Here is a 27,904-nt window from a genome sequence, read left to right on the forward strand (position 1 = left end):
TCTCTTTCCGGCTCAGACTGCATTGGTTAAGTTTAAGGGGCTGTCACGTGATGAACGAACGATTCGACTTGTCAGATAAGAGGTGAGGTGAGCTAATCATAGACTGAAGACCCAGGTAAACAATGAATTAATCTTTTCTGTTTCTTATTGCAGTTTTGTATTGTTTGTAGTGTGATCAACGATTGTGTTAGTAGACGTGTTAGGGAAGTAACACATAACATTTTAATTGGATTTTGCTAAAATGAACGAAATGACTCGAAAAAAGATTCGTTCATTTTGCTGAACGAGACTCAAAGGTCAGAGTCTGTAAAATGATCCGAACTTCCCATCACTATCAAACATACACAACATGCCAATCATAGCAGTGGGTGTGTACTTCCTCGTCTACAATCCACCACACCTAGTCAAACAGTGTTCTGAATCTGATGAGGGGGGTTGAAAACAGAACAGAAAATAGCTTATTACGTCTAAATTATGATGTTTTTGATGTAAGAATATTGATAACATTATAAGGGGACATCAGAGAACAGTACAAAATAATTAAAAAAGCAGTTCTAAATGACCCCCTTGCTGTATCATATATTACAGAGAACTTATTTGAAATTATAATGTCATATTACTGTATATACTGTATTTTTTATCAAATAAATGCAGTCTCTGTGAGCATAAGAGACTTAACATTAAAGGAACACTCCACTATTTTTGAAAATAGGCTCATTTTCCAACTCCCCTAGAGTTAAACAGTTGAGTTTTACCATTTTCGAATCCATTCAGCCGATCTCCGGGTCTGGCGGTAGCACATTTAGCTGTAGCTTAGCATAGATCATTGAATCTGATTAGACCGTTAGCATCTCGCTCAAAAATGACCAAAGAGTTACTATATTTTTCCTATTTAAAACTTGACTCTTCTGTAGTTACATCGTGTACTAAGACCGATGGAAAATGAAAAGCTGCTATTTTCTAGGCCAATATGGCTAGGAACTATACTCTCATTCCAGCGTAATAATCAAGGAACTTTGCTGCCATACCATGGGTGCAGCAGGCGCAATGATAATACGCAGCGCCTGAAAATTGTCCCCAGCTAGGTAACTTCCAATAAACCTATTTTCAAGCGTTGCGTAATATCATTGCGCCTGCTGCGAAAATGGTAACGCTCAACTGTTTAACTCTAGGGGAGTTGGAAAATGAGCCTATTTTCAAAAATAGTGGAGTGTTCCTTTAAAGGGGTCATATGATGCGATTTCAAGTTTTCCTTTCTCTTTGGAGTGTTACAAGCTGATTGTGCATAGATAAGATCCCTGAAGTTGCAAAGACTAAAGTCTCGAAACCAAAGAGATTTTAACTTTATCAAAGTTAAGACTCTCCCACGCCCCCCTAAAACGGCTCGTTCTAACACGCCCCCACATATCTACCTCACTATGTGGAAATATTAGCATAATGTCGCCCAAATGTGCACGCAAAGAAAGAAGACGAGGTTTCAGTAACCGCAGTTAGTGTTGAAGCAGCCATGTCAGGGAGACGCTGTGTGTTTTGAGGCGAAAGCAAAAGCACTTTTTTCGACCTTCCGAAAGTAGATGCATTTAGGAATCTTTAAGATTACTTACAACAGAACAGCAATGCATTTTATGAACGACCGTTTCGTGAACCTAGGTTTAATGATAGTAGCTGGCTTGAGCAATAAAGTTTCATGTGGTTACTTTGGAAATCATTTTGATTAGTTTATGATTTACTGAATGGCCAAAACATTAAAGTAAGTAAGGGGAAATAAAACAACAAAATTGTGAAATATTATTGCCATTTAAAATAACTTTCTTTCTATTTTAATATATTTTTATGTGATGGCAAAGCTGAATTCAGCAGCCATTACTTCAGTCTGATTTGCTGCCCAAGAAACATGTTTTTCTATTACCAGTGTTTAAAAACGGTCATACTGGCTAATATTTTTGTGGAAAACGTGAAACATTTTTGTGTCACTTTTGATCAGTTGAATGCGTCCTTGCTAGTAATTTCTTTTTTTTTTTAAACTGACCTCAAACTTTTCAATGACAGTCTATGTAGTTTAATTCCTTGAAACAAGTGGGTCTTTAAATTTAATATTTTCCCTGAAAAACTGAAAATAAGGTGCTGTTTATTGTGTATTCCCTCTGTGACAATCCAGACACGTTTTATTTACATTATGAAACCACTGTCCAAGTCAAGATCCTTGTCTGGTTGTCTTAGGGGCTGGAATAGTATGTGTTTAGATAAGTAATGGTTATCGGTTTATATGTTGTGACTAACATTTGGAGTTTCTAAGCACTTAAATAATTGATCCCTCCTTTCTTGAGTCATTTATGGTTCTAGAGTTATCCAGCTGGTTTGGTTTCTGTCTTATCACCATGGAGACTAATAACACAGAACGTAACACTTTACATCCTTATTCCTCAAACATAATCATTAATTATGCTTATCTAAGTGGCAGCTGCAGTACTGAAGCTTTTTTTTTCTTGATCACTTAATGTTTTTAAAGGCTATGATAAGTCTGAATATACCGTCAACCTCCAAGAAATAAGGATGTATTGGTGTTGACCTTAACTGTGTACTTTGAAATCTGCTGACTGCTTCTGTATATTTTCATAATCAGTGCGTGCGACATCACCGTCTTATGAAAACCACCTCTTATATATGACGCCCAAGCAATTCCAGTATCTGTGCAGTGAGACTGAATGAATGTATCCTCTAGAATCTCACAGTTTTACTGCTTAACAGCCGCTCTGACTCAAATAATAAAGCTGTCCTCTGGTACCATCTTCCTCTTGCGTGAAAAGTCCAAAAGGCACATGTTGAGCGTAGTTAATGGGTAGGGGATTTTTTTGATAAGATTCGCAGCATTTCAGATTTCGCGTGTAAATGTATCAAGCCACTAAAACTAGTTTTACTACTACATTTTCTAATTTATGATTTGTTTCTGACTTTGTTGCAATTCAGCTCATTGGAACCTCAAAAAGTCAAGCTTTCAGACTGCTAATGACGTCTCTTCAGTGGTTGATGGTGATAATCAGCCCAAGGTGGAGCAAAGTCTAGGGGCCATAAAGAATGAACACTAGGGGCACTTCCTTGTTGCTGTCACACAAGCGAATGGAACAATTACGTTTGGACACGAATGTTTTTTGAATTCCTTCTCGGGATCAGTCAGCGAGGGTCGTCCACAGTTAACGAAAAGATTCATAGTTTTCAGCTGTACACGCTTCAATGAGGGTTACATTTCCAACTAGTTAATATATTTATTTACTTATCTTTTGGGGATTTTAATTTCAATTAGATGCCTGTGGGACAAAAGGGATTGTTCAAATGGTGATGTTAAAAAAGGTGCGTGTTCATTTATTTACTTTCTTGCCCTAAGTTTTTGTTGTGAAATTGTGATGTTTGAATTTGTTGTGAGTAGTGTTTGGTTTTCAAATGTAGTTCACGTGAATGTGAATCTGAATCTAGGGGGATCACTTCTGGATTGACTCCAGTATTGGGGTCCCTATTGGAGGGTATGTGAAGGTCTCAGCCAGTGGACAGTGTTGCCTGATTGATGATGAAGGGAAGGTAAAAACATGACTCGGCGATGACTTGTACAGTAAAGAGACCGGTGCTAACTGTCACAAGGGCTTTTATTTGTAAGGTTCTGAGTCTAAGATCCAGTTACTCAAAACGTGTTTTCTCTAGCTACGTGGTCTACAGTACCATCTTACATTTTTATTTTTGAGAATTCTGTCCTTCAGGCTAAAATGTGTCTATAATCAGATATTTTGTTGTTGTTGGGGACATTTGAAAACAAAGTCTGATCTGTATTATCAGTACAAGGGTATGTTTCAAAAAATACAAGTGGAGCAAATTGTCATTTGTGATTTTAAATGTTACATATTTGAAACATTCAATTAATCAGTGAAGACTTTTAAATCTAAGTTCAACACATTTTTTCACACTGTCAGCTTGAGTAGTGGAGATATTTGATAAACATTTGTTAGTGTGTCTATGTAGTCTTGCCATTTTACTGTTTTTTTTACTAATTGGATATTTAATTTAATTGTGATGCTAAATGTGCTATATTAATAAATAATTAGCAATGTGTTAATTTTTACATAATGTAATAATAATATTACATATGAACCTATAGGCCATTTAATGGCAATTTCCACTGTGGCAACACCCTTTTTGTCAAAACTTTGAGAAAATGACAATTAAATATACCCTTACAAATATTCAACTAGCCCTGCTATCCCCTAATAACCCACTGTAATGGAATATTACATCACAACACATTCTATATTATTCTAGTATTCTAATTCATCTACATTTGCGTAGTCAGATGAATCTCATGTATAGTGCCTGTTTCCCAGGAGTGCAATATCCCGGAGGTGGAGAAGGCCAGTCTGAAGCTTATGCACCCCACCTCAGTGGAGGGTGTGGATGACATGATCCAACTGGGGGACCTCAGCGAAGCCGGTTTACTCAGAAACCTGCTGGTGCGCCACAAACAGGGCAGTATATATGTAAGTTTATTCAGCTTACTGTATAAAATGAATTGGTTTGTGGATTTTTAGTCAGCCTCTGTAGTCATCAAATTAAATATAATGCTTTTCCTAATTAGCATTTGAGTTGTTTTTAATAATGATCATATATGATGAAAAACTAATAGATCTTATGAGACGTTTCATATAATTCTACTTTAAAATACTGATATATAATACTGAATGTACAGTTTTTGGAAGTAAAAAAACATCTTAGAATTTACAGTGAAAAACTGTATTCTCTGTGTGACAGCTCACATTTACAATATAAAATTTCTGCTAAATGTAGATTTAGATTTAAAGGGTTAGTTCACCCAAAAATGAAAATTAGCCCACAAATTACTCACCCTCAAGTCATCCTAGGTGTATATGACTTATATGTATATGTATATGACTCCAGTCGGAGTAATATCAAAAATTGTCTTTGATCTTTCAAGCTGTTTAATGCCACTCAGCGGGTGTTGCATGCATCAGTCTAAAATAAGTTAAATAAAAAGCGCCCATCCATAAAAAATGTCTCACACGGCTCCGGGGGGTGAACAAAGGCCTCCTGTAGTGAATCAATGTGTTTTTGTAAGAAAAATATCCATATTCAAAATGTAATAATCACTTTAATGTAGCTTGCGCCAACAGTTGTACACAGATGCAGCTCCGGGCGGATGACGTATGAGGTCAGCGTTGTGCATGCGCCACTCAGAAGTGACGAACGTGGAAGCGCAGGGGAGAGATCAAAACAAAACACTTATTAGAAGTACAAAACGAGGATTTGTAAAGAAGAATGTCGGAGGATTTCGATATAAGGCAAGAGGAGACTGGTTTTCCTTTGCTAAAGTAAGGAAACTTTGCTTCCTTTGCTCCTGTTAACAAACATTGGTTTTCACGAGACTCAACAGCGCATGCGCAACGCTGAACTCATACGTCATTCGCCCGGAGCTGCTTCCGTGTAGGACTGTTGGCGCAAGCTACATTAAAGTGATTATTACGTTTTGAATATGTATATTTTTCTAACAAAAGCATCGATTCGCTACAGGATGCCTTTGTTCACCCCCAGAGCCGTGTGAGACACTTTTTTTATGGATGGGTGATTTTTATTTAAGTTCTTTTGGACTGATGCATGCAACACCCGCTGAGTGGCATTAAACACCTTGAAAGATCAAAGACAATTTTTGATATAACTCCAACTGGATTCGTCTGAAAGAAGAAAGTCATATACACCTAGGATGACTTGAGGGTGAGCAATTTGTGGGCTAATTTTCATTTTTGGGTGAACCTATAGTTTAACCTTTTCAAACTATAAAATTAAAAATGCAGTAAAAATCTGGCAAACAATTTTTTATTTTTTTTTACCACACTGAAAATAATGTTTCATTCATCCAATTAAAAAAATTTAGGGTAATGATTTACATCTATATTTTTTAACTTGAGCCAATGAAAAATAAATAACTTGCCCTTAGGGAAACATTTTTTTCAGTGCATAAACCTCATGGGTTGTGTGATGTATTTTTAGATGTATTTGCGATATCTGCATACAGTAGGGTCTGAGAGCATATTGTATACATATCTATGTCTGAGAGCAGTGAGGGAAATTGCATTTTTAAAATGAGTAATTGTTTAATAACAAGTTCAGTTATGCAGATAACAATTTTAGTGAAAAGATGAATTAAAATATTGCATAGTGAATGAATTGCATAGTGTCTTAGTAGAGTACCTATAGTGCTTTTGCCTTAATGACAGCAACACTGAACAGCTTTGTATAAAACTCAAAGATCATGTTTTCTAGAATGATTTGACATGATCCACAAAGTGGTGTGAGATCTTAAGAAGAACATCTGACCATTTGTATAAAGAATCGCTCAGTCTCACAAATTAACTTGGTTTGATTAGTATACCTAGCAATAGTGCAGAATCTAAAATATTCATTATTAATTTTACATCATAATGTTTCTTTGTTGTAAATCCTTAAACTTTCTGTTTAATCTTTAGATTAAGTTCAATTTAATCCCAGATTTCCAGATGTGGTCTCTTCTGTTTGGATCCTGCTGTGTATACACTATGTGATATATGTAGTTTTGTCTGTGTGTGCTGTTTAGACCTATATTGGCTCTGTCCTGGTGGCCACGAATCCCTATCAGATGCTGCCCATCTACACGGCGGAGCAGGTGAACCTGTATCACGGGCGTAAACTGGGCGAGCTCCCACCGCACATCTTTGCTATCGCTGACAGTTGTTACTACAACATGCGCCGCAACAAATGCAACCAGTGCTGCATTATCAGGTACATTATATGATATTTTCTTCTGAATATTGAGAATCTAATCTAATGGCATGTTTAGTGGCAACACATATGCTGCACTTGTAAGAGAATGTTTTTACATATGATTTATAAGTGTGTCACATATGTGATCCTGGACCACAAAACCAGTCATAAGTGTAAATTTTTCAAAAAAGCTTTCCATTGATGTATGGTTTGTTAGGATAGGACGATATTTGGCTGAGATACAACTATTTGAAAATCTGGAATCCGAGGGTGCAAAAAAAATCAAAATATTGAGAAAATTACCTTTGAAGTTGTCCAAATTAAGTTCTTAGCAATGCATATTACTAATCAAAAATTAAGTTTTGATATATTTACAGTAGGAAATTTACAAAATATCTTCATGGAACTTGATCTTTACTTAATGTCTTAATGATTTTTGGCATAAAAGAATTTTGACCCATACAATGTATTTTTGGCTATTGCTACAAATATACCCCAGCGACTTAAGACTGGTTTTGTGGTCCATTGTCACATATCATAACATTTGTGAGTGGTCAAATAAGTTCTGCTCTTTGTGTACTTAGTCAAATGTCAGAAAAAGTGAATGTAAACAGTCATCAAACCCAATGTGTAGAATGACTTTGTTTATTATATTATATTATTTTATATTATATTATATTATATGAGCAATATCCCTCAAGTATGAGAGCGATAGAGCCGGTATCGCTCGAGTACGAGAGTGATATTGCGTTTATACAACAGTTCGACGGAACATGTGTAATTAAACAAGAAACAACGGAGTGCCTAATAAAACCCTCTTTTGTGCAGAACTACTTCCTTCCACCACGGATTCAAAGCTCAAGTTGACAGTTAAAGATGCGTCACTTTTAGAATTCTTATCAAGGGCATGTGCTGCTTCAGTTAGGTTATTAGTGAGAAATAATGAGGTTATAAGAGAGAAACAATGCGGCAAGACGTGCATCCAAGCTAGACGTTTCTTCTTATATTAACTAACGTACTCAATGATTAGCTCAGTGAATAAAAAAAACATAGACCCGGCTAGAACAAGCGGAGTGATACAAAATTGTGAAAGGGCGTTCCTATAGCAATACCAGTGCAATAGCTCCAGGTTCTCTACCTATCAGATTTGAGAACCAGAACGAGCTGTTGTATATATTATATTATATTATATAGTTTTATTACATATACAACTAATATATTGTTTATTATTATTTTTTAGGATTTTTTCACCTTCTTATTTAATACTTAGTCACACACAAGCTTGATGTTATTGAATTTGAACACATTTATATTTATTAATTTACAAGATAAAGTTATCCGTGCAAATCTTGGCAAACAATACATGATAAATGCTTTTGGTTTGTGTGTCAGTGGAGAATCTGGTGCAGGGAAGACAGAAAGCACTAAACTGATTCTTCAGTTCCTGGCTGCTGTGAGCGGGCAGCATTCCTGGATAGAGCAGCAGATCATCCAGGCCAACCCTGTCTTGGAGGGTAAGTGCTGAACAGGCTTGTTTGTTGGACTGTTTTAATCATTTCCATAGAAAGCTGTCTCACTTATGCATGTCTTACAGCCTTTGGGAACGCCAAAACCATTCGGAATGATAACTCCAGCCGCTTTGGGAAATATGTGGAGGTCTTCTTCAATAAAGAAGGCGATATAGAGGGAGCTCACATGGAGCAGTACCTGCTGGAGAAGTCTCGTGTCTGTCATCAGGTAAGACTTTTTTTTATTTTTTACAGAAAAATAGTATAGCTGTCACTACACTTTCAAATGGTACTAATACAGTATATGTGACCCTGGAACACAAAACCAGTCATAAGGGTACATTTTTTGAAATTGAGATTTAGGCCTATACATCATCTGAAAGCTGAATAAATAAGCTTTCCACTGATGTATGGTTTGTTCGGATAGTAATATTTGGCCAAGATACAACTATTTGAAAATCTGGAATCTGAGGGTGCAAAAAAATCTAAATACTGAGAAAATTACCTTTAAAGTTGTCCAAATTAAGTTCTTAGCAATGCATATTACTAATCAAAAATTAAGGTTTGATATATTTACGGTAGGAAATTTACAAAATATCTTCATAGAACATGATCTTTACTTAATATCCTAATGATTTTTGGCATAAAAGAAAAATCGATAATTTTGACCCATACAATGTTTTTTTTTTTAGCTATTGCTACAAATATACCCCAGCGACTTAAGACTGGTTTTGTGGTCCAGGGTCACATATACTTTTAAAGTACCAATATGTACATCCAAGGTACTAATATGTACTGTACTAATATGTACGTGCTGAAGAAAAACATTAAGAGCCTTGGACTGGCTCTGCACTTTTATGAGCTTCATTAGTTTCAAATAGTCTGAAATTGCTGTTTGATAAATATTAATTGATATATATGATGTTGAATTATTAAAATGATTAAAACCTAAAATAATTAAATGGAGTAAATAAATGTTCTTTCATTCATTTAATTTCATTATTTTAAGATAATTTAATTATGAATTTATTTAATTTCATTTTTAGGCACCTCAGGAAAGGAACTACCACATTTTTTATTGTATGTTATCTGGGATGCAAAGTGACCATAGGAAGACTCTCTCTCTTGGTGATGCATCACAGTTCAAGTACCTGACTGAGGTGAGCGCTTTAATTCAAGCTGATTATGTTTTAGAGCGGAGAGTACTTGTAACGCTTTTATTTTTGCTTGTGTATTTGCTAAATGTTTAGCCCTAATTTTTTTAGTTTTTCTGCTATTTTAAATGTATACCATAATTAAGTCAAATAAAGTAAATTCACAATTACATCTTAACATTATTGGTCTTATATCCATTGAGTGTTAAAATCACTCCTGCTCCCTAAATTCAGATTCCTTTATCAGGTTTTAATACTGATAATCACTGACTCAGGTACAAGTGCAATAAGTGACCCTTCCGATGGTTCTTTAGGGTGATTGTTTGACTTGTGATGGTCGGGACGATACTGATGAGTTCGGACGGATTCATTCTGCTCTAAAGATCCTCACTTTCTCAGACAGGGACTGCTGGGAAATCTTCAAATTACTCGCTACCATTCTCCACATGGGCAATATTGACTTTCAGAGTTAGTGTCAATAACCTTTCTATTACAGTAATAACATTTCAACTGTCTTCCCACACACAGAAGTTATTGTAGTTAGGAATGTCATAAAGTTAAGTGATTTGCTCCTGATCTTTTTCAGGCACTATAATGAATAACATGGACAGCTGTGACGTCATGTCCTCCAGTCATTTCTCTGTCACTGCCAAGTTGCTGGAGGTACAGAGAAATGTTCTTTAGCTGCTTTTAGTACTTTATCCTCAATTAATTTTTTTAAAAGCTTGCTATATTTATGCAATCGAATGTTTGCTGATGAATGTATTTGATGACAGCACTTCTGTCACTTTGCAGGTGGATGATGCTGTTCTCGAAAAGAGTCTTACCCATCGCTCCTTCATGACAAACAGAGAGATACTCACGAAACCCCTCAGCTCAGAGCAGGCCACAGACACCAGAGATGCTTTTGCCAAGGTACCCACATCCTCATACCATACTGTCCAAATGTTTTTTTCCAGAAGAAGAAGAAAAAAAACTTACTGACCCTCAAACCTTTGAACAATGGTGTATATACAGTACAATCAACATTCAGGCTTCATAAATTCCCATTATTATTGCACATGTGAATTATTGTTTTTCTACCCCCTGCCAGGCCATGTACGGAAGGCTGTTTGTTTGGATTTTCACAAAAATAAACAGCGCCATTCACAAACCCCAGACTGATGAGCCAACTTACATGCGCAGGTCCACTGGTCTGCTTGACATTTTTGGCTTTGAGAATTTCCCTCAGAACAGGTAAGTGTCTGTTGTCTAAACTAAAAATTATGTTAAATTAAAAAAATGAATGATAAATTAATGCGGCTATTTAGCAGGGGTTTAAAGTACTTGAGCAATTGTACTTCCCCTAGTGAAATAAATAAATATACTAACATGTGTTATATGCTAAGTATACTACAAATACATTTACGTATTTATGTACTTAATAAAAATACCCATACTTTTAGTAAATTAAACTGGTATACTTAAAGTCTTAAACAAATTTTGTACTTAATGCACTTTAATTGTGCGGAAGTAGTGCTGATATCCAATTAAAGATATAGGAGATTGGATTGTGTTGAAGTGGAACTATTGCAAGTTTGCTTTAGGTACACTTTAAATATCTTGCCGATATTATTCAAAGATCATACGATCCTCATCAATAGTGATATTAAAACAAATTTTAGGCTTAATATTAAGAAATGTGCATTGTGCACAAGTGATACTCCAAATGAAGTTTGATTATAATTTTTATATCAGTAAGTCTCGAGCAATATGTCAGTAAATATGTTAATAGATTTGAACTATACTTAGTATGAAATAAATGTACTTTAAATATATGACTTTTTACTAGGGTCATTACTACATTTAAGTATAATTTCAGGGATAGATAGATAGATATTGACACAGTACCCATACTCGAGTCGTAAATTTAATTTCTCTGTACTTTTGCCCTCTTTTTGTTTAGTTTTGAGCAGCTGTGCATTAATTATGCCAATGAGCACCTGCAGCAGTTCTTTGTGGGGCACATCTTCAAGCTGGAGCAGGATGAGTACAGTAAAGAAGAAATCTCATTTAAGCGCATTGCTTTCAGTGACAACCAGAAAACCCTGGACCTGCTGGCTGTTAAACCTCTCAACATACTGGCTCTGATTGACGAGGAGAGCACCTTTCCTAAGGTGAGCTTCATAAGTTACATGAGTGGTTTATATGCTTATGGATATTTTGTCTGCTCACCTTGCGTTGCCCTGTTTTCAATGCAGGGAACAGATGCCACAATGTTAAACAAAATGAACAAAGAACATAACGGAAACAAGCTGTACATGTCATCCAAGAGCAACCATGGCATGCAGTTTGGGATTAAGCACTTTGCTGGGACGGTTTTTTATGACTGTGAAGGTACAATTCATTACTTACATGCATGCTGCATTTCCCAATAGTTATTTTAAAAAGCAAATTGCCTCTGATCTAAAAGTGCTGTATTTTGTCAGGATTTTTGGAGAAGAACAGAGACTCCCTGAGCGTGGACATCATGGAGCTGGTTCAGAAATCTTCCAACAAGCTGCTCAAACAGATCTTTGAAAAGGAGACGAATAAAAACTCAGTCAAGGACAATAACAAAATCAACAAAATCCTCATGACGCCAAAGAACTCACTACGAGTATGGCACATTTATACGGTAGACTGACAGTATTGACTGGACAATGGAAACAGCTTTGCAATATATTGTGTCTTTTTTTGTGTCACACAGCAAGTAAATGATTCAAGGCGGCAGATATCTACTCTGAGTGGCCAGTTCCGTCAGTCCCTGGATTCTCTGATGAAGGCCCTGTCTCTCTGTCAGCCCTTCTTCATACGTTGCTTCAAACCAAATGACAAAAAGATGCCTATGGTACCAATTCTCATGCCTATAGTTACATATTTTATATTGTGTAGCCATCAGAACTATAATCAAATCGTGCTTTCTCTTTTTCCTGCTTTTCAGGTTTTTAATAGAGAGCTGTGCATGCAGCAGCTTCGCTACTCTGGAATGCTGGAGACCATTAAAATACGCAAGTCGGGATATCCCATCCGGCACACCTTCAAAGACTTCCTGCAGCGCTACCGTGTGCTCCTGAAGACTGTGCACTGTGACCCAAACACTGTATGGGCCTAATATGATTGTTTACAGATGTGATGCTCTGAATATGAGAATTATTATAAAGTGATAACTGATTAATATAGTGGAATTAAGCTGTGATTGGTTGCTAGGAATCATGTATATATAATGTTGATCTAAAAGTCTGTATTAACACTTTACAATAAGGTTCCATTAGTTAACTACATTAGTTTACATGAGCTTACAACAATAAACAACACTTCTAGAGCATTTATTAATCTTAGTTAATGTCAGTATCTGCATTTGCAGACGTTGTCTGCAGAAGTTAATGCACTGTGAATCAAACTATTAATGATTCACTTATAATTGTGTACACAATGAAGACGACATATGAGAAATGAAAATTACATGTTCAGCTTTAAACAATGATGAATGTACTAGGTTGGAATGATTTGATATAAATTGAAATATTTTATTTGTTCATCAGGAGCCTGCTGCAAACTGCTGTGCAGCCATCTGCAGGGCTATGATCAAAGACGAAGAGGACTGGAAGATTGGCAAAACCAAAGTCTTTCTCAGGGTACCTTGGGAGTAATATTTCTCTATACTAATTTTACATCTGTAATGTTTACGTCATAGTTTTTCACATAAGAATTTTTGTGCACTGTGTGTTTTCTTCTTTCTCTCTGTCTCAGGATCATCATGACTCCTTCCTAGAACTGGAGAGAGAGCAAGAGCTTTACAGCAAGGCACTTATCATCCAAAGAGTAATGCTTGCCCATAAGGACAGGTTCGTTCCCCACTGTCGCGTGTCTACATAGTATTTTTAATGTAATTGTACAGCAATGTCAATTTAAGTCATTCGTCATTCACATACAGAGCAAATTTTGTAAAGAAGAGGAGGGCAGCTCTGGTTTTGCAGAAAAACTGGCGTGGCCACAGAGACAGAAGAGACTTTTGCAAAGTAAGCTATGCAGGAACATCTCATGTCTACAGTATATGCAATAGCTCTTAAAATTAGTGTAGTGAAATAATTTACGTTGAAACAATGACGTATTGTTACAATATTGTTACGTTCATAACAATGCCTTCTATTGTTTCTGTTTTCACTGTTAGCTCACGCAAGGATTTACTCGGCTGCAGGCAAAAGTGCGCAGTCGGCAGCTCCATACGGAGTATATGCGCAGACGGGCTGCAGCCATCACTCTGCAAACACAGACCCGTGGCTACCTCGCAAAGAAAGACCTGAAACGCAAAAAGGATGCAGTGATACTGCTGCAGGCACAGACCAGAGGACTGCTGGCCAGGAAGACCCTCAAGAGAATGAAAACAGATGTGAGATTGTACAGTGGAACAGAGCAGATTTCTTGGTTTTTAGTACTTTTTTCAGAATGTTTTGTCTTTGTTTTTGTTTTATATGCACTACCGGTCAAATGTTTGGATTTCTTATGTCATAACATAAGTTTCACCAAGGCTGCATTTATTTGAAATACAGTAAAACTACAAAATACAGTAAAATTGTGAAATATTATTGCAATTTAAAAGAACTTCTTTCTGTTTCACTGTATTTTAAAATGTTAGTTTTTTTCCTGTGATGGCAAAGCTGAATTTTCAGCAGCCATTACTCCAGTCTTCAGTGTCTCATGATCCTTCAGAAATCATTCTGATTTGGTGCTCAAGAAACATATTTTATTACTATCAATGTTGAAAACAGTTGTGCTGCTTAATATTTTTGTGGAACCATGATGCAGTAGAATTCAGTTTCAAGTAAGATTAAATTATTTTTAAAAAATAGGCCTACCTTTATTCAGCAAGGATGTGTTAAATTCTTCCAAATTAACAGTAAAGACATTTATAATGTCACAAAAGATTTCTGTTTCAAATAAATGCTGTTCATTTCAAGAACTCTGAAGAAAATATATCACCGTTTCCACAAAAAACTTTTTTTAAGCATTTATCGTTAATACCCTTGTTCTGTCTTAGGCATTTTTGACTGCACAAGAAAAAGAGGCTCAGGAACTTACAGCACTAGCGCTTCAGCAACACCTAGAGGAGCTGCTCAGAAAAAACGAGGAAGCTGCCAAATCCCGGGATAAGGATGATGAGGAAATGGTGGAGAATATCTTTGGCTTCCTTCCAAGTGCAATAGTAGGACAAGAGGGCCCAGCTCCTGAGGGGTTCGAGGTTAGAGTCATCTTCACAGCGCATCAAGGAAGCAGAACAACTAACACTTCCTGATCAAAATTTATTTTTCAAAAAATTCCAATAAGTCTATGTCAGCTCCAACTTTAATTGTTGATACACAATCAATTAATGGATACTGTATCCAGTGATAATACTGTACATTATGCCTTTCAAAGACATTTAGGAATGCAAGATGTTGTGTGATTGGTTCCTGATGTTCTTCTAGGATTTGGAGGCCGAGCCGGTGAAGTTAGAAGAGGTTGAATTAGTAGAGAGCCCTGTAAGGGAGAGGAAGGTGATGTCATTACCAGACAGCAGTGAAGACAGTCAAGATGAAGAGGATGAGGACGAGAAGGAAAAGGAAAAGCAAATGCAGAACAAGAAGGAAAAAGAGAAAGAAATGGAGAATGAGAAAGAGAAGGAGAAGGAGAATGATGACTTCTCTTTCTCTAAATTTGCTTCTTTACACTTCCAAGGATCATCTACTCTCTCACATATCCAACAGAGATTACGACAGCCCCTGCTCTACCATGAAGATGAAGGGGATGCCCTGGCAAGTGCTGTTCTCATTAGAAACATGTTCCCATCAAAAGCAAATCTTGATGATCAACTGTGTCTTGTATTGTTTTGAGGGGTTTTTTTCTCCGCTTTTTCTTTCCTCCTTCAGGCTTGTTTGACAGTATGGTGGATCATACTGAGATTTATGGGAGATCTTCCAGAGCCGAAGCAAGAACGTGTTTCTGCTATACCTGACCCCATTCAGATGAACCTTGGTGAGAGGCAAGCACGGCGACTCAGTAACCTTGTTGGATTAGATCAGGTAAACAAACAAGACACTATAAAACAAAGCCTTTTTTTTTTAACACTTACCAGATGTTCAGCTCATACAGAACCTTCAGTGCCTACGCTGCTGAAAAGACCAGCCTAGATCAACATGCATTTTCGTGCTGTTTGATATTAGTATTATATTGCTTTAAATATTTGAATGTACACACACAGGTAAAATGCCTTCTGGTGAAAAAATGCAATATAAATATAACAATATAAATATTTTGATGTGAATGCAGAGGAAGAAAATTAAATATTTACACTTTTAAAAAATGCATCAAAGGGCCAAACCACAAATAAAGAACTGCTAAATACTGTCATAATAGTCAGTAACCCAACAGAAATGTGACTGTTACTTGTCTTATAGAATTATATTACATCGAACAAACTTTTGTGGGTTTATTTGTTTGTTGGTCTTGTAATTGTAGAAATTTTTGAGAAAAAAAATGAAGCAACAGAAGGGGACAGGGAAGAGAAAACACTCAGCCATTCCTGAAGAAGAGGTATACTAAAGCACTGATCATTACCCACAGCTAACTGCATCATGGTTCCTAATAATCATTCTAATGAAATTTGCAGCCAGAGAAAGAACCACAACCTAAAATGCAGGCTGTTCAGGAGGAAGAGGATGTGCTGTTTGGAGAGAGAGCAACTTATGATCGTCCAATGACACCACTGGAGAAATTGCATATTATTGTAGGATATGCTATCGTACGACAAGATATAAGGTGAATGTGAATTCTTCACAATGTGGAATATATTTCCCACACAGAGAGATAATTGTTAGATCATCTTTAAGAGTTTATATATATTTTTCAGAGATGAAATCTACTGTCAGATCCTTAAGCAGTTAACAGCCAATAAGAACCCCAAAAGTACAAACAGAGGCTGGGTTCTTTTGTCCATCTGTCTGGGTATTTTCCCCCCGACGGATCGCCTCAGTAAGGTATGAAATACTATTTGATTTCTGTTCTGTTATTTAAGAACTAATCTGAATTTATCCACTCATTATCACAAAATATGTCATATTGCATGTAGTTGTGTTATATGTCATGTTATTATATGTTGGTTTATGTTATGTTTAGTTGTGTTATGTGTTGTCATGCAGATTGTTTATGTCGTTATGTATGTTGTTTAATGTTGTTTTGTAATGTTATGTCATGTTATACTGTGTCGTTATGTTGTGGTATGAGAAATGTGTTGAGAAAAGTGTTATTTAACACTTATTCACTATTAACTACGACTTTTCCCTCAATAAATTCCTAATTTGCTGCTTATTAATAGCTAGTAAGGTAGTTGTTAAGTTTAGGTATTGGGTAGGATTAGGGATGTAGAATAAGGTAATGTAATATGCATGCTAATAAGCAACTAGTTAAGAGACCCTAATATAAAGTGTTACCGTTTTATATGTTGTTACATGTCATGCTATGTTTTCTTGTTTGTTATTTCCTGCTGTTTTATGTTTTGTGTTATGTTATGTTGTTGTTTTTTGTCATGTTTTATATTTTATGTTGTGTTGTATGTCTTGTTATGCTGTTTTATATGTGCTATGTTTTATGTGTTATGTCATCTCATTTTATGTTGTTATATCTTGTGTATTGTCATGCGTTTTTTCTTATGTTTGTTATATGTTGTTCTGTTATACAGTACCTGCAGAGCTTCATATGTTATGGGCCAAGTGAGTACTCCTCCTACTGTTCAGAGCGACTGCGGAGGACTTTAGCCAATGGAGAAAGAAGTGAGCCACCATGCTGGGTTGAACTACAGGTAGGCAATCCCTCTGAAAAGATGAAAAATACTCCTCTTATTCTAAAAATGACAAGCCCTTCTTTCCTGCAAGTCTGTAGAGAACAAGAAGCCCATTACAGTAGTTGTGAGTCTGATGGACGGCAAAAGCGTCACTTTCACTGTGGATTCAGCCAGCACTTCTGCAGAGGTGTGCAATTCGATTATCCAGAAAATAAACCTGCAGGACACTTACGGCTTCTCCCTATATGTTGCAATGTATGAGAAGGTTTGTATCATCTGAATGGCTATATATCAAATTGCACCTCACATATAACTAATGAGCAATAGTAATAGAGTCTTCATTTATGCATCTCTTGCTGCAGATTTGGTCTCTTGGCAGTGGCAGTCAGCACGTCTTGGACACCGTGTCTATTTGTGAGCAGGATGAAAAGAGGCAGGGGAGAGAGGAACAACATGCTCCTTGGCGTCTCTACTTCCGCAAAGAGATCTTCACTCCATGGCACGACTGTTCATCTGACCAAGTCAGCACAGAGCTCGTCTATAGGCAGATCATCCACGGACTCAAAAGTGGTGATTATCAGTCTGATAAGGTAAATCTAGGCTCTTTATTTGAACTGTTCATATATATTTTAATAGGAATGAGATTTGTAACTTATCCGCTGTTGTTGACCCATAATCTTGATCTAGGAGGATGATTATGTGCAGCTCGCGGCCAAACATTACTATGTACAGCATGGCTCTGAAAGCAGTATGGAAACCGCAGAGAAGATTGTTCGTGAGTGCATGAACATGACTTTAATTGAGAGCAAGTCTGTGGTCAAGCTAATGCAGATGATTCATTCTGCACACACACAGGTATGCTGTAAATACAGGTATATGCCGTTATATCACAAAATTTGATTTGGGTAGTGCTTGGCAAGCCTTAATCCTTCGTAATTTCTTAGGGTCCTTACATAAACTCTGCTAAACCTGCCTATGAAGTGAAAGCAGAAACTGTTGAATATGCACGGGAGAAGTGGCCAATCTATTTCTCCAAGTTCTATGAGGCTCAAATTGTTTCAGGTAAAAAAAGAAAGAAAGAAAGTTGTAGTTATTTTGTCATTACATATACTGTACTCATGTCGTTCCAACCCTGTATGACATTTTTTCTTTTGTGGAACACAAAATGAGAGCTTTTGAAGAACGTTTTTGCTGCTCTTTTCCATACAAAGCTGTAAAGATAAAAAAAGGCACAATAAAAACATAAATGTACACCATATGACTCCAAGTCTTCTGAAGCCATATGATAGTTTTGTATGAGGAACAGACTGAAAATTTAGTTGTTATTCACAAAAAATCTTGCTTGACGGTCAGGGTCACTATTCATTTTCATTGTACTGAAAAGAGCAGCTTGGACATTCGTCTTGGACGACTCGTTTTTTGTCCTACAAAAGAAAGAGTTATGTGTTTCTAAAGTCAGTCTAAGTAAATGATCACAGAATTATCATTTTTAGGTGAACTGTCCCTTTAATGCATTGAATTTGTGAATTTGTTGTAGTTTTTTATCAGTTACTGTGAAAAATTTGTGTTCAGGTCCCTCAGTGCCTCAAGACCAGTTTGTAGTTGTTGTGAACTGGAAGGGGGTCTTCTTTCAGGATGTGACAGAAGCCGCATTTCTACAGCTCTCTTATCCTGAGGTGTCAAGTATTGAGATGAGGTAAAATATAGCTTTTTATGATAAACCTCCATGGAGAAGCACCTAAATTACACCAGAGCATTGATAAAGTACTTATGCTTCAAAGACTATTTCTGCAGATTCAGTCTAATTTGTTAGATGAACCAGCTACTTTTATTTTTTTAATTTCCGTCGTTCCTTCCCTTCCTAACTTTTCTCCTACAGTGAGGAAACGTCTGGTGGGATTGTGTGTTTGATGACTCCTAAGGGCATGTATGAGCTGAAGGCTGTGAAGGGAAGAGAATTAGTGGAGTTGGTTAACATGTTCATCTCAGGGCTTAAGAAGAGATCAGTGTACGCTGTGGCAATACAGGACCTTAGCAGACAAGGTGCTTCTTTTACAGTTTTCCTTGTCGTATTCACATTTCAGGGTGATTATTCAACTGAAGGACTATTTCAAATTTTGACAAATAATGTATGATGATGATGTATGATAGTAATAACATTTTGTATTTTTGTATTTCAAAATGTCACATTTAATTCGACGTTATTTGCCATTTATTTGTAATTATTTATGAAATTTGCTAGCAATTTCTGAGTGAAAATTGTTTCTAAACCAATTTTCTTTCAGTGTTGCTTTTTTTAACATTTATTACAGTTACAGAGGGGAAGTTAAAGCTAATGTTTAAGTCCACATATAGAAATTCTTAGGTAAAAAAAATACAATAGTATACTCTCTCCTGAAAATAAAATGTAAGTAAAATGTAAAGAACTAAAATTTAAGAATCACTCTTACATTAATATGGGATGATGGCATCTTCTAACATTTAAATTGGTTCTTGAACTGGTTGAAATTGCTTAGATATTAATCTTTCTGGGTTTTTTTCTTCCCTTCAGGGGATCCCACATTGCTGAGCTACAGAAGGGGTGATGTACTGTTTATCATTAAGGATGGGGAGTATTCTTCTGAAGGCTGGATCAAAGCAAGGAATGAGAGGACAAATCAAACCGGAGCAGTTTCCTTAGATGCCATTCGGATTTTGCCGATGTTGACCAGGCCTACAGAAGAAACACTGGTAAACATGATTCTTTTGTTTCATGCTAATTTGTGGAGGAAATTACTTCTCAGCACTGGCCATTATTATGTTAATTGTTTTTATCAGTGTTTTAAGGGTTTGTCTTGGAAATAAATATTTAAAGGGAGTTAAAGATTTTAAACTGCCTCTAAACATTTAAAGAGACTTCCTTTAAAGATTTTGAATGCGCGTTTATTAGAAAATGGTTTTCAAAACCCCCAACAAGGTTCTTTTTTAGGGTCGCAAAATAAGCTTTGTTTTGTAAATCAATTTAAGTTTGACAAGAATAGAAATGTAAAGAGTGATTTCTATCTTCTAGAATTTGCTGAATTTGACCCCAGCGCGAAGAAAGTCAGTGATGCCGGTGTTGCCGCAGAAGGAAGAGCTCAGCACAGAGAAAGTTGCCGTTGTGACGCTCAAGGAGTTCTCTTTTGATTATTTCAGGTAACGCATGCACAGTTTGCACTCATTGCACTCAATGAAAACTGCTCCCTCCAAAAAAGTTAGTAGAAAGTTACCAGTTTTGATAACATGCCAGAGCTTCTGAAATGCTCATCTTTTACCTCTTTCAATGGGTCACAGGGAGTCAAAAGAAGGCCGTGGCAAAGGAGGGGCCAAAGAGAAACTGTGGGCCAACAGCAAAGAGCCTCTAAAACAGCCGCTGCTGAGGAGCCTGCAGGGCAACTCAGAGCTCTGCCACCTCGCTTCTGACTGCTTCACAGATATCCTTCCTGTTTATTGATCAAATGAGGAGGAAAATGAAAACTGAATCATTTGTATCATCTAATATAGCTCTTTTGAAGGAAGTTGTATTTTGTGGATTACAGTATAAGTGATAAAGACTTCAGTACATGTGACCCGAGTGAATTTTAATGAATGATGCTTACCTTTTTCTTTAACATTGTCTCTACCTATCCTTAAATATATGGGAGATTATCCAGTCAAGCATGTGCGGACACCCATTGATTTAACAAACCAGATCTTTGGGCCAGCAACAGCACACGTGGAACTAAGAGATGAGATCTACTGCCAAATAATGAAGCAGATGACTAATAACAGCCATGGGTTTGTCAGCTAGTTTTAACTCATTTGGTTTTGGTACCCAAATATGATCTAATGTTGCTTGGTTTGTTTTATCTGATTTTCTTTTAAATTGCAGTCTTGTTTGTTTCTCTCTCAGGTTGAGTATGGAGCGAGGTTGGCAGCTGTTGTGGCTGTGTTGTGGTCTCTTTCCACCAAGTCAGTTGCTACTGAGATATGCTCAACGTTTTCTGGAGTCCAGACCCAGAGAGCCTCTGGCCTCCACCTGCCTGCAGAGGATGCAAACTATGCTCAGGTAGAGCGTTACATACTCAAACAGTTTGTCTCTTAAGGCTAATTCATGCTGCAACTACACACACCGACCAGTGCAGACAGTCATTAGATTATAGTATGGCTTAGTATTCTATAGTATTCACAACTGTATTTACTAACAGGTGACATGTGCCTGGGTGGGCGATATAACAGAAGACACGAGTAACCGGTAGAAATTGTCAACCAGTAGAGATTTGCCATTTCTGTGGTCACGAAAATTATTCGTTTGCATGTGATTTTAAGCATTGTGGTTTAAAAGCATTAAAATGCAATCGGCAGTGAAAGAGTATTCATATATGCGCTATATGTGCCCATCATTACAAGTATCCTCATAAGCACAGTAATTTAGGTCTTAGTGAAAGCAAACAGCTGAGAAAGATTGCACGTATAACAGTATATTAGATCAGGGCAGCTCTTAAAATGACAGCAGTCTTATATTCCTGCTGTCTGTCATTCATGTTAATCAAACAACAAAAGAGAGAAAATCTCTCACTGCTCTTGACTAAATCACTTTTGTAAAAGAAGAAATATATATTTCATTTACACAGTGAGGAATATGCAGTGGGTTTGTTCTTATTTATTCACTGACTGCTTACTTGTCTTAAGTGAGCTTGAGCTTATTTAATTTAGGCTAGTATTCGTTTTTTGTGATATTGACACTGGTGACAAGAATTATGACATTTATATGGTATCTAACATTTTGATATCATAAAGACCTTATTTCTTACTGTTACTGTTCAAACACCAGCTTACAATAGTGGCTTGATTACTTGTGTATGAACGTGCAATGAAAGTCGTGCCTGTATTGACCTAGGGTGGCACCGTATTTAATTTTTGACAGGAATGAAAATGAGGCAAAAAAGAGAAAAAAAAACCTTCAGTAGACAAACATTTCATAAAACAGTTTCTAGGACCTTTATACAGTGTGTGCCACTGTGACGACTATCCCTAGTTTTCATCCATGTTACAACAAAAGTCAGGGAATACAAGGAACAGGTAATATGAGCAAAAACAACATTACATACAACAACTGACAAGGAACAAGAGAAACATTAGAGCTATATATATACAGGCTGCTAACTAGCTTAACCAGATAACATGACACAACTGGGGAGACTAATCAATGGGAACCAATGAACAAACGGACTACAAACACACACTCTCACTCCTACAGCCAATTTTACTGCATCCACAGCGGTAACACACTGGTCCAACAAAACTCAACAAATGTGTCTGTTGGTGTTTGTCTATTAGTGTAGAGTGAATTAGACATTAGATGCCAGCGTGAACAGAACATGAGGACTAAAATCAATCCAAAAAGCAATGTTTATTGTCTTATACAGTATCGAGGGAAGGAAGTTGCCTCCTCACCAGGTGGAAGTGGACGCCATTCAGAATAACAGCACTCAGATCTTCCATAAAGTTCATTTTCCCAACGATACATCTGAAGTAAGAAGTGATATTACAAATTGTTTTAACCATTTTACTCATTTGACTTTTTCCATCCATGTAAAAAAAAAAAAACTCCCTGTTTTTCATTTGAGATATTTGAGGTGACCACCACCACGAGGATAAAAGACTTATGCCGCAACATTGCCAAAGAGCTCCGGCTCTCCTCATCAGATGGATACAGTCTGTTTGTTAAAACATCCTCGAAGGTTTCAGACATGTTTCCTTTCAGTCATTATGTTTTTCCTGATGGTGTTTTTTTAGGTCCATGCTAATCTTCATTGGTCTGATCCTTTCAGGTAGTAAGTATGGATTCTAAAGAGTACTTTTTTGACAACCTCAGGCAACTCACAGATGTCGTCAAGAAAGGAAAAAAAGTCAAGGAGGGTGAGCTGTATAACATACTAACTACTGTAATTAACTTTTTATTCAGTAGGTGCATTATAATCAGACTCTCACTCACTATAAATATTATCGATCCTGAATACAGCTCCTCCAGCTATTGTCCCTTACCTGGTGCTCTTCTTGAGGAAGCTCTGGTTTAATGTGATCTCAGGAAAAGACCTAACTGCTGACCTAACCTTCCACTTTCCCCAGGTATGTTGTCTATCTGATCATCATTCCTTATCTGGTCAAGCCAAATACTGTCAGCTGAATTCTAGAACAGCATCATTTTAACCTGCCTTACAGTGTATCAAATGTTTGTATAACTGAATAGAGTGCTGCAGGGATAACATCTTTTTGTAGGCCAAACTAGAAGTTAGCATCACCCTGGTTCCCTCTACAAAAATCTAATAGGATTTTTCCAATGGCTTTTGAATTATTGCAGAAAATAAGCTCTGGGACCAACCAAAGTTATGATTCATACAAGTTTTATTCAAGATAATCAAATGAAGAATAAATACAATCCTAAATTGCAGATGTAAAAAGTAAAAGTTAGGCTGTCAACAAACTACAACATGGTCACACAACTTCAGTATCACCACCACTAAGCTTCCGACACCAACTTTCAACTTTCTTTTTTAAATCTACAAGTAAAATCAAACTCCGAGTTTACCTATATGGTGTGATGACATTAAAGGTCTCCAACCTCCAATTTAGCCAAGATCCCATTTATCAACTTGTTAGCCACCACCTTTTTCATAAGTAAAGAGTTAAAACATCAGGATGGGGGTATTACCCATTTAACCGTAAACCCATTTCAAAAACTTTTGATAAAACAGGAATAAAACCATGCAATAAAACCAAAAGTGTAAAAATGCCAACTCATTTCTGGGTTTTAGGACCCTTTCCTGCTGTGCAACTCTGCCTAACTGTCTTCTTTATATTTTCCCAGGAATTGCCAAAATATTTGCGGGGTTACCATAGTGTATCTAAAGAGGACATGATCAGTCTGGCAGGACTGCTGTTCCGTATTCAGGTTGATACGAATAAATCACAGTTTGTCATGATCCCTAGAATGCTGAAAGATCTGGTACCAGCTGATCAGCAGAAGATCATGACTGCTGATGACTTGAAAAAGGTGATCCTCAAGCCTCTTATTTACTATTATATTCCTGTATGTTTTGACTTTGTTCCAAACCTTAGTAAGGTGCCTACATAGACACAATACTGTTCAAAAGTTTGGTGTCCTTTTGTTTTTCATTCATAATTGAATCATTATTTTTTTACTTTATATCCCTAAAAGAATTCTGAAAAAAATGTATCACGGGCTCCACAAAACTCTTAATCGTCTCAGCTGTTTTCACCAGTGATCATGTTAAAGGGAACGTTCACCCAAAAATTACAATTCTGTCATTTATTAGTCACCCTTCCCTTACCAAAAAGTAGTATACTTCAAGTGTATTTTATTAAGTATACTTAAGTAAAGTTCAAGTATATTTTTAAGTATACTTTATGTAGTAAGTATACAAATATCAGTGTACTAGTAGTATACTTGTAAGTGTACTATTTCAATACTCCTTGGGACTAAATTGGCCCACTTTCTAGTATATAAAAGTATACTTTTAAGTATACTTTAAGTATAACAGTAGTAAAATTTGAGTACACAACTAGTTTACATCAAAATGTTTAGTTTATACTGCAACTATACTAAAAGTGAACTTATAGGTGTACTGATAGTTTACTAATTAAATACTTGTAGTAGCATTTTTAGTACACTTTGAAGTATAGTCTCAGTAAACTACTAGTTTAGTAGTTTTATACTACAAGTATACTCGTAAGTTTTCTTTAAGTGAACTTTACATACTTTAAGTATACTACTATGTCCCTATTTAGGTATTAATTTGTATATATTTTGTGACATGAATATCTGAACATACAAAACATCAAAAGAAAGAAAGGTATCTGCTTGTAAACAAAAACATTTTATTCTAGCGTCATGCATTCTTTTTTTAAACACTTGAATGTGGATAAGTTTCATAAATAAAAAAATAAAGAAATAAACAACATTTTGAACAAAAATCTGAAAAAAGACTACGCATTGGATTCAGAATGATAATCAAAACGTAGATAAAGTCGATCAACACCCCAAAGCTTGACAGTTATTATTACCTCTTCATTGATCGACATTTTATTTCATAACGTTACACAGTTTTGATGCTGTTTAATGTCTAATGATCATGTTAGATTACACCTGGAAGCATCTGTTGTTTCGGTTTCTTCTTCACTTGTGTTTTTTGGAAATTCTGTACAGAAGATGTGTACTAGCGCCCCCTACAGTATAACAATGAAAACACGGATTCTAGGAACATAAGTATAGCTCAAATGGGTTGTGTCATTCCAAACCCGTAAGACCTTCGTTCATCTTCGGAAAACAAATTAAGATATTTATTATATTATTATTTATTATATATTTTAGTTTTTTTGCACACAAAAAGTATTCTTATAGCTTAATAAAATTATGGTTGAAGCAGTGATGTCACGCGGACTATTTTACCGATGTTCTTGGTACCTTTCTGGATCTTGATCGTGGTAGTACCCTTGCTGTCTATGGAGGGTCAGAAAGCTCTCGGATTTCATCAAAAATATCTTAATTTGTGTTCCGACGATGAACAAAGGTCTTACTGGTTTGGAATGACGTGAGGGTGTGTAATTAATGACAGAATTTTCATTTTTGGTTGAACTATCCCTTTAAGAAATGAGCAGCAAATCAACTTCTTAGAATGATTTCTGAAGGATCATGTGACACTGAAGACTGGAGTACTGGCTTCTGAAAATTCACATTTGAAAATATATTAAAATAAAACCATATTTGAAAGTGTAATAATTTTTCACTATATTAGTGTTTTAATGTTAAATGCAGCCTTGGTGAACATATAAGAGACTTTTTTGAGAACGTATGAGGCATTATTTAGTATTAGTATATTTCAGTAACCCCTGGCCCCGTAATTCAACCCATTACGATGAATGACAGAATCGTTTTGGTCTTTGGTTTGCAGCACATTATCAACGCGTACAACAAGCAGGCAGGCATAACTGTAGATGAAGCCAAACTCCAGTTCCTGAAGACGATCTCACAGTGGCCTACCTTCGGATGTGTTTTCTTCGAAGTAAAGGTAACCAGGACAACTCTAAAAATAACCCTAATTGCTAAGAAAGGGGTTGTTTTCTTGACACTCACTGTCCTTTTTCTCTCAGCAAACCTCAGAGAAGAGTTACCCCAGTGTTATTACGCTATCAGTCAGCAAGCAAGGAGTTAGTATCATCAACCCTAAGACAAAGGTACAAATCTGTCTGTATACAACTCTAATGTACAGCTCACCTCAGCATTGTGTAGTTTGTGAAGTTAACAAGTGTTTTGGCTGGCTCGCCTGCAGGAGGTGCTTGCGATGCATCTGTTCAGTAAGATCACTTCCTGGTCTAGTGGAAACACCTATTTTCACACGCGGACTATTTTACCGATGTTCTTGGTACCTTTCTGGATCTTGATCGTGGTAGTACCCTTGCTGTCTATGGAGGGTCAGAAAGCTCTCGGATTTCATCAAAAATATCTTAATTTGTGTTCCGACGATGAACAAAGGTCTTACTGGTTTGGAATGACGTGAGGGTGTGTAATTAATGACAGAATTTTCATTTTTGGTTGAACTATCCCTTTAAGAAATGAGCAGCAAATCAACTTCTTAGAATGATTTCTGAAGGATCATGTGACACTGAAGACTGGAGTACTGGCTGCTGAAAATTCACATTTGAAAATATATTAAAATAAAACCATATTTGAAAGTGTAATAATTTTTCACTATATTAGTGTTTTAATGTTAAATGCAGCCTTGGTGAACATATAAGAGACTTTTTTGAGAACGTATGAGGCATTATTTAGTATTAGTATATTTCAGTAACCCCTGGCCCCGTAATTCAACCCATTACGATGAATGACAGAATCGTTTTGGTCTTTGGTTTGCAGCACATTATCAACGCGTACAACAAGCAGGCAGGCATAACTGTAGATGAAGCCAAACTCCAGTTCCTGAAGACGATCTCACAGTGGCCTACCTTCGGATGTGTTTTCTTCGAAGTAAAGGTAACCAGGACAACTCTAAAAATAACCCTAATTGCTAAGAAAGGGGTTGTTTTCTTGACACTCACTGTCCTTTTTCTCTCAGCAAACCTCAGAGAAGAGTTACCCCAGTGTTATTACGCTATCAGTCAGCAAGCAAGGAGTTAGTATCATCAACCCTAAGACAAAGGTACAAATCTGTCTGTATACAACTCTAATGTACAGCTCACCTCAGCATTGTGTAGTTTGTGAAGTTAACAAGTGTTTTGGCTGGCTCGCCTGCAGGAGGTGCTTGCGATGCATCTGTTCAGTAAGATCACTTCCTGGTCTAGTGGAAACACCTATTTTCACTTGACCATCGGCAGCCTGGTGCAGGGCAACACTCTGCTCTGTGAGACTTCTATGGTAAATACAGCACACACACACAACTATAGCAAGTGTCACACATGTGCATATGTTAATATCTTCTCTGACTGTTTGTGTCTTGCAGGGTTATAGAATAAGTGATCTCCTGTCCTCTTACAAGGACATGTATCTGAATGAGATACCAAAAGTGCGGAAATCGACGAGGATCAACATGTAG

The 27,904-nt window shown here is 36.6% G+C and overlaps 1 protein-coding gene across 1 annotated transcript; it reads left to right on the forward strand.

Annotated features, from left to right (window-relative positions):
• The first annotated feature begins 3,330 nt into the window (after positions 1–3,330).
• On the forward strand, positions 3,331–27,904 carry LOC107564725 (unconventional myosin-VIIa-like). Its single transcript, XM_016249872.1, has 48 exons — positions 3,331–3,348; positions 3,472–3,573; positions 4,368–4,520; positions 6,629–6,813; positions 8,188–8,309; positions 8,390–8,532; positions 9,350–9,463; positions 9,772–9,925; positions 10,044–10,120; positions 10,253–10,372; positions 10,551–10,693; positions 11,403–11,613; positions 11,698–11,833; positions 11,926–12,095; positions 12,186–12,326; positions 12,420–12,578; positions 13,021–13,113; positions 13,229–13,323; positions 13,413–13,497; positions 13,650–13,868; positions 14,517–14,717; positions 14,944–15,012; positions 15,130–15,270; positions 15,385–15,537; positions 15,974–16,048; positions 16,125–16,273; positions 16,365–16,491; positions 17,193–17,312; positions 17,386–17,559; positions 17,657–17,884; positions 17,982–18,149; positions 18,239–18,356; positions 18,867–18,990; positions 19,174–19,337; positions 19,846–20,024; positions 20,344–20,468; positions 20,607–20,746; positions 20,936–21,089; positions 21,205–21,360; positions 22,721–22,826; positions 22,922–23,035; positions 23,126–23,213; positions 23,317–23,423; positions 24,163–24,348; positions 26,267–26,383; positions 26,466–26,549; positions 27,607–27,726; positions 27,812–27,904. Exons 1-48 carry the CDS (start codon positions 3,331–3,333, stop codon positions 27,902–27,904), a joined length of 6,420 nt encoding a protein of 2,139 aa, XP_016105358.1.

The sequence above is a fragment of the Sinocyclocheilus grahami genome, unplaced genomic scaffold (assembly GCF_001515645.1).
Source record: "Sinocyclocheilus grahami isolate Dianchi unplaced genomic scaffold, SAMN03320097.WGS_v1.1 scaffold957.1, whole genome shotgun sequence".
In the NCBI taxonomy this organism is placed as follows: Eukaryota; Metazoa; Chordata; class Actinopteri; order Cypriniformes; family Cyprinidae; genus Sinocyclocheilus; species Sinocyclocheilus grahami.

What these genes read in the sequence shown, in the direction of transcription:
- LOC107564725 (XM_016249872.1), top strand. An exon ending in TTCATTCTGCACACACACAG is followed by an intron (nt 18,150 to 18,238) that starts GTATGCTGTAAA and finishes GTAATTTCTTAG; the next exon opens with GGTCCTTACATAAACTCTGC. An exon ending in CGCTTCTGACTGCTTCACAG is followed by an intron (nt 20,747 to 20,935) that starts ATATCCTTCCTG and finishes CATTGTCTCTAC; the next exon opens with CTATCCTTAAATATATGGGA.